Genomic DNA, 6,645 nt, shown 5'->3' with positions numbered 1-6,645 from the left:
TCGACGCTTGTCGTGCCTTCTTGTATTTTAATTACCCACTCCCAAAATTACACCATAAAACTAGGCCGAACAAAAAATTCGAGTTGAAGATCTTTTGAGCTTTGATAAAGCTTATCAACAGCTGTTTTGCGACCAAGCGGCAACGCTTTGATATGCAATTTTTCTGCCATGCACTATATTTTATTAAATATTGCTGTGTCTGGATTCTGTATAACAGAAGAAGACCATAGAAAGTGTGGAAAAAACTTGGGTTGCTGTACTTAGCCGTCCCAGCCTCTTTCTTTTTCTCCTCGTGACCGTCAGAGTGACCGGCAGTGGAAAAAGAAGTCTTGTAGAGCTGACCCAGTTCGCTAAACCAAGGTCAAGCCAAAGTCAAAGCCTAGTGCAAGTGCCAAGTGCGGCTCAAAGTGATCATTTAATTTGAGTCGACGCGCCAGTTATATATTGCCAATACTGGGGCAGCCGTTCGACCATTTGGAAAACGAGCGCCCACAGTGTACTAAAATTTTTCAAAACAGTGGTGCAATTCTGTTGAGGTAATTATCCACCCAGCTACAGCGACCCGTTGAAAAATGTTCTGTTCTTTCCGCGTAGGATTAGCACCACTAGTATCTACGTATTGAAACGCTGGTCTAGAAGTTACGGATTGGTTATTCCCGGAGACCTCTATTGGCCACGTGCCCGTACCACCGGTTAAACCCCCACCGTTTGACATTCGGATGAGGCGGTAGCCGAGAGCATGGACTTGCTCCTCCAGTAAACCCGATCGGTGGGCTCTGCAAGCGTCGCCGGGACCCGTTCGACCCATGGGGATGATCTGACTGACTCTTCAAATACACCAGTCGCCCCACGAGCCATCAAGTGTGCGGGTGTACCTAACCTCACGCCGCAGATGGACCGCGGTCATTGACCCTTGGCATCGGAAGCAGCAGAATTTTCCGGCGCCCGGTACAATCGTGTGCCACCTTCAGACCTCGAGTAGGAACTCGGTCTCCAGCCGGGAAGCATCGACCCCGCCTCGGATTTAGTTATATTTTCTATCTTTCTTTCGACATTAGACCCGATATGCGAAACCCTGTTTTTTTATCCGCTTTCTGTTTAACTACGTTCTTTTGATACGGAAAAAATTTGCAACAGCCAATTAAATCCGGTATAAACAAAAAGGGAATTCCTATCCATGGGCTAAATCGAACTTGAACAAATGAGTAGTGTATTAATACCGATTATTTTTACAGTTTTTTGATTTTGGTTGCCACGCATTCATCTCATCATCTATGCAAATACTCATCACAATCACACACATCATCATACTCCTCCACCCATCAAATCATCTCATCCAACACACAACGAAAGATCTTTCTGCGTGGGAGTCGAAGCTATTAATCGTATCGTAAGTGATTATCCTGAACCAAGTAAGCCATCTGAAAAGAATGAATGTGCGGTGACTATTCGTTGGTCTTCAACCATGATCACGGTTTTATACACATATTACTCATGCCTTTAAGCGATTTTCCATATACCCTATTTTTGTCTGGTTTTGGCACTGACCAAGTTTACGTAATGAAGTTTGAAGTTTTCTTGTTCCTATGATGAACACATAACCTAGCTCGTGCATTTATATATACCTACTACTAATCATTTTTATAGATTTAAGATCATTATACCCTACCTCGCCCCTATGATATTCTTTCCCCAGTATATGCTGTATAGTAATACCCTATAAATGTAAGACAATATCGAATAGCAGGCTTTTATTAGGGACTAAATTCTATTAGCGTTACGTTTTATAGGGATTTAAATGAATAACTATGGATTGCTTAAATAAAGTTAGTTTGGAAATGAACCAAGGCTAAATATCTTATATCGGAACCATGCAACCTCGTCTGACGGAGATGTGACCCACCGCAGTCTTTGTTGGAGGGATCCTGATTGTTAATAGGTGGCCCTGAAGGATCATGGTAGGGTGGGCGTTCTCGCCAATGGGCGATACCGCAGCCGACAAAGATCTGACCGGTGATCTTCTTCGTTTACGTATCCATGCTGATCTGTCCCTTTGACCCCCGGTATCCCGTTTCCTAGTATCCTTTCCCTACTCGGACGCGATTTAATTTTTTATATAAATTCTTATCTCGACCATTTGCCAGAGCTCTAAATGGGTAGTAAAATATCCTCCATGCCCACACCCCGCCGACCAGAGACAAAAGCCGAAGCCAGCGCGTACTTCCTACTCCCGTTTAGCTAATATCAGCTCCTAGAACCTGTACGTTGTATGCTACAAAGCTCCTGACGTTGAAGGACCTTGAAGATCACTTGAATTAGATCCTTTGCTCATAAGAATCTCAAAAGCATTCCTAGGTCCCAAGCATGCTTCATAATGACTATCAAACTCTATTAAGTCGATGGGCTTAGAGCAAAGGTCACACGCCACATTATTACGAGAATCAGAGCATCTCTCATAATGAGATTGAAACTCTGAAAAGTCAACGGACTTATCACACATGTTGCACTTAACTTTTGATGCCATTTTAAGTTTTATTTTTTATTTTTTTTTTTTTATCGAACTAACCACTTTCACTATTGAAATAGGACTAAGGGTTTCCTTTTTAAATGGTATCTTTTTAGGCCCCCAAACACCTTCTTAATCTTTTATATCCAAAACAAACAGTACCTGCTCACAAACCTGTTTCAAACGATTCCTACTGGGTCAATCTAATAATATGAGGGAAAGGTTACAACCTCTATTCTACCTGAAATCCACTTATTCTTTTTGTGTAATCCTCACTTGGAAGAAACCTGTTTCAAACGAATCCTATGATTCTCTTGTAATAAGAGGAAGTGAAATTCAACCAATCAAAAGTAAAACAGAAAACATTTAAAATAAATAGTGGTTAAATGTGTTATATTTGTTATATATGTACATATGTATATATTATTATTAGAAAAATACATAAAATATTCTTATTATATAAATATGTATTCGTATTATTAAAATTTCGCCTCAGCTAATTTTACCGCAGCAATTAAGTCATCATCATCTTCGTCCCGAAGTAGTTCCTGGAGTTGAGATCTTTTATCATCATCCTGATTATCTACTAAATCGAAAATGTTGTCATCATCCGGGAAAATGTATGCTGGATTATCATTATTAGACGTTGGATTCCTTGGGTCTTCGTCGTCATCATCCCATTTAATGTCACTTAACCAGGTCAAGTTGCTCTCGAGATAGGTTTGGGTCTTAATCCCAAAAATCAAGGACAGGTCTACGGAGCTCGGCTGAGAGTCCAGATTTATGGTTGATTCCGGTTGGGAATCGATAAAAATGATTTCAAGGTCATCCATCGTTGTTGAAAGATTACTAGTTTATGTACTAGCTGTTAGCTGTGAGTAGTTATTATATAGGCATTTTGCTATGGGACAGTGTTAGGTACACAAAGGAGGAATATAAATTATAGAGAAAGTAGAAATGTTCAAGAGCATCGAAACCGTTTTTCAGGAAACACTTAAAAAATATCTCTAAACTATCACATTAGATTCATTGCAAAGGGATGACCTACCTGTTTGAGGGTTGTTTGAATCGTAACACGGGACCAATCGTAAAAACAGGTTCATTGACAGTAAGAGGGAGGAGAGAGAATATAAATGAGCGAAGGATCGATTTGAGAGGATATATAGGAGCACACAAAGAATAAAATTATAATATGAAGACATAAAAATTAATTAATGCTACTTATAGTAAATATACGGCCGTCCCTTATCCTTACTACTTGGTGGCGCCGCCTATCGGTGATAATGTGAACTAACTTCGATCTCAATCCTGTTTCTCAACCATGTAAAATCCTCTCAAAATTCCCTTTGCAATGAATCTAATGTGATAGTTTAGAGATATTTTTTAAGTGTTTCCTGAAAAACGGTTTCGATGCCCTTGAACCTTTCTACTTTCTCTATAATTTATATTCCTCCTTTGTGTACCTAACACTGTCCCATAGCAAAATGCCTATATAATAACTACTCAGATTCCATGTTTTAGGCAACAGTTCCAGATGGGTCTTACCCCTTCTAATATTCAAAATATATACTTTATTTTGCACAGCAAACTATGGACAAGTAAAGCTTTACACCGTTTTTATCACAAGAGGGAGGATGACGCGGGGGGACGACAGACAATCTGCTCTTTAGGCACCCGACTTGGCATTCAATGTGAGCTGCTTGAATTCGCGGTCGCTCAACAGCTGCCATTTGTAGCCCAAGATCTGGGAGATCTCCCGCTCCACAGCCTCGTAGGAGCGCGAGTTGCGCCGGATCCAGGCGTGGAACTCGTTGCTCCATTCCGGATGCCGGGGCCAGTCGCAGCGTAGAATCACTGCGAAGCGTCTCACATTTAAGTGTCGGAGATTCTTGGCCGTTCGAGCAATCAGCAGCAGCGTCGCAGTGGACACCTTCTCCCGTATGGTCTGTGAAGAAAAGAAACAAGGTGTTAGCTGAGAGGGAGCGGCGGAGTGATGAGCACTCACCAGAGTGTCCAAGTTGAAGCATTGGCGGCACATCAGCACCAGCAAGCTGTCGATGCGGTTGTGGAACGGCTTGGGGCTGGAGAAGCGCGGCAACAGCTCATGACCGTAGACAGCCAGAGTATTCTTGTAATGGTCTATCATGCAGACGAGCAGGTCAGCCCTTACACGGGCCTGTGGCGCCCAGTAGGTGATGCTGTGGACTGGGGCCTCTGGTTGCAGCACTACCTCGCCGTCGACGAGGTTCTCCAGCCGCAGATGCACCCGCATGAGCGGATTCGTCTTCTTTAGGCTGCGCCAGGCCTTGACTCCGCAGGCGCTGATGGTCAGGTGGTTGGGAGTATAGCAGTTTTGCAATAAATACAGATGCCGCAGCTTTGTGTCCGCCAGCAGAGACAACACATTGTCGTCTATGTTTTGGGGAGAAATGGTGAGCACCTGCCAATGGAGATATATTACTGTTTAGTACGAGAAAAGTGTGTAGAAAGACGGTCCCGTCACCTGCAGATTGAGGAACAGTCCCACATGCATGATGGGACAGTGCATGGTGGTCACATTCACCAGATTGAGCACTCGCATCTTGGTGCAGCAGCTGCAGACGACTTCATCCAGCAAGTGATTTGCCTCAAAGCGCTCCAGCACAAAGTCCACCAGCTTTAGAGTGTGCAGTTCTGTCAATCGCAGCAGCAGCTCCTTCAGGCCCCTCAGCAACTGTCCTCCAGTGCCGAAGAGCTTGATGCCTTCCGGATCGTTGGGCTGCGACATGTTGCAGGGGAAATGGTAGACCAGAGAACGTATCCGGCGACCCATGCCAACGAGCTGCGGCTCGGCATTCAGTTCTTTTCCCTGAAAGGCATCGGAAGGTTACAAAGGGGAAATACAATTTGTCATTCCCTCACTTTGTCCATGCTCCAGGTGAGCATTGTCATAAACTGGAAGATGTTGTTGAAGCTGTGCCACGGCCGGAACTCGATGCCGCGCAGGTGACGCCCGATTCTCGACAGGCAGTTCTGTGTGCGCATGTGATCGAGACAGTACTGCCAGCCCGAGTAGTAGTTGTATTTTGGTCTCGTCAGCGTGCGATCGTCAACCACAAAGTTGTTCCAAACCGTTGGCAGATAGAAGGCCCGATGCCACTGGCGGCAGACCTGAAAAGACACCACAAGATGGAGGGGGAGTACGAGCAGGAGTACACTCTTCTCACCAGGCCAGCATAGTAGCGCTCCTTGGGGCTGAGGTAGGTGAAGATTTCCTCGAGTATCAGGTCCGGAAGAATGCACCACTTGGATTCTTCAGTGGTCCCATCGTTGTCCTCATCGACGTCTATGTAGCAGGCTGGCGAAAGGTGGGAATACTATATATTATGCTGACGACATGACGGAGAAATCAGTGGGTTGCCTTTTTCGTTCTCGTCGATCTTCCAGCCAGCCTTTTGCATAACGTCCAGCTGGGCGCTGCCTTTGCGGGCTGCCACACTCATTTCAGACATCTTCTCTCACCAATATGATTATTGCTATTAATCTTTCCTCTGCTGCTGTAATTTATTTACAACACAAACAGCAGTCACATCGCTATATTTTCTACTCTAATTTTGAATCAATTTTGGCACAGCCTGCCCGCTCTGCTTTCTCTTATTTTCGGTTTATTTTTATATAGTTTAAAGATCGGCCGCGACCGTCCGCTGCATTCGCAGTTGCGTTTGTCGCGCCTTCCCAGCGACTGTCTCCCGACTCTTTCAGAAAATTCAAATCCCTCTGCTGCTGGCGCTATTTTCGAAGACCGAAACTGAAGAACTGAAAGCTATATTCATGTCTAGTTTTCGAAATTAAATTGCAAAAGATTCGTGTGTCTTTTCCCTGTTTCGCTTACATTTCGCTCTCATTTATTTTGGTTAATATTTTTTGTTGATTCTCGGACGGTGCGTTCGGGGATATGGCAACTGTTGTGATTCCGATTCCGATTCAGATTCGGTTTTGTTTTCATTCTTCCTCTTTGTATGTGTTTTAAAATTAGACGCCGGCATTTTGGGCAAGGTCTTAGGGCCTCCGTTGGCTGCTGTGTGGCACGGAACTGGGGCAACTTGTTGATGTTGCCACTGCCGCCGCCGATGCTAGGGCTCTTGAGGTGTGAATTTATA

At 44.2% G+C, this 6,645-nt stretch overlaps 1 protein-coding gene and 1 long non-coding RNA gene across 2 annotated transcripts; one reads left to right on the top strand and one right to left on the bottom strand.

Annotated features, from left to right (window-relative positions):
• Positions 1-243: 243 nt before the first annotated feature.
• LOC108153569 lies at positions 244-1,226 on the top strand. Its single transcript, XR_001774920.2, has 2 exons — positions 244-536; positions 595-1,226. It is a non-coding gene; the product is annotated as an uncharacterized LOC108153569 (long non-coding RNA).
• A 2,852-nt stretch (positions 1,227-4,078) lies between these two features.
• LOC108160879 (F-box only protein 39) lies at positions 4,079-6,234 on the bottom strand. The gene is made up of 6 exons (XM_033392259.1): positions 5,907-6,234; positions 5,713-5,843; positions 5,408-5,656; positions 5,010-5,354; positions 4,512-4,946; positions 4,079-4,451 (listed from the first exon to the last, which is right to left on the bottom strand). Exons 1-6 carry the CDS (start codon positions 5,995-5,997, stop codon positions 4,173-4,175), a joined length of 1,530 nt encoding a protein of 509 aa, XP_033248150.1. The 5' UTR covers positions 5,998-6,234; the 3' UTR covers positions 4,079-4,172.
• Positions 6,235-6,645: the final 411 nt, after the last annotated feature.

Source organism: Drosophila miranda, chromosome 3 (genome assembly GCF_003369915.1).
Source record: "Drosophila miranda strain MSH22 chromosome 3, D.miranda_PacBio2.1, whole genome shotgun sequence".
NCBI lineage: Eukaryota > Metazoa > Arthropoda > Insecta > Diptera > Drosophilidae > Drosophila > Drosophila miranda.
This window is presented reverse-complemented; position numbering and strand designations above follow the sequence as displayed.

Bases quoted from the DNA above. Each gene is read 5' to 3' on its own strand.
- LOC108160879 (XM_033392259.1), bottom strand. From the start codon at position 5,997: ATGTCTGAAATGAGTGTGGCAGCCCGCAAAGGCAGCGCCCAGCTGGAC. The intron at 5,844-5,906 runs GCAACCCACTGA...ACCTTTCGCCAG, and splicing joins GATCGACGAGAACGAAAAAG to CCTGCTACATAGACGTCGAT. The intron at 5,657-5,712 runs GTGAGAAGAGTG...GTGTCTTTTCAG, and splicing joins AGCGCTACTATGCTGGCCTG to GTCTGCCGCCAGTGGCATCG.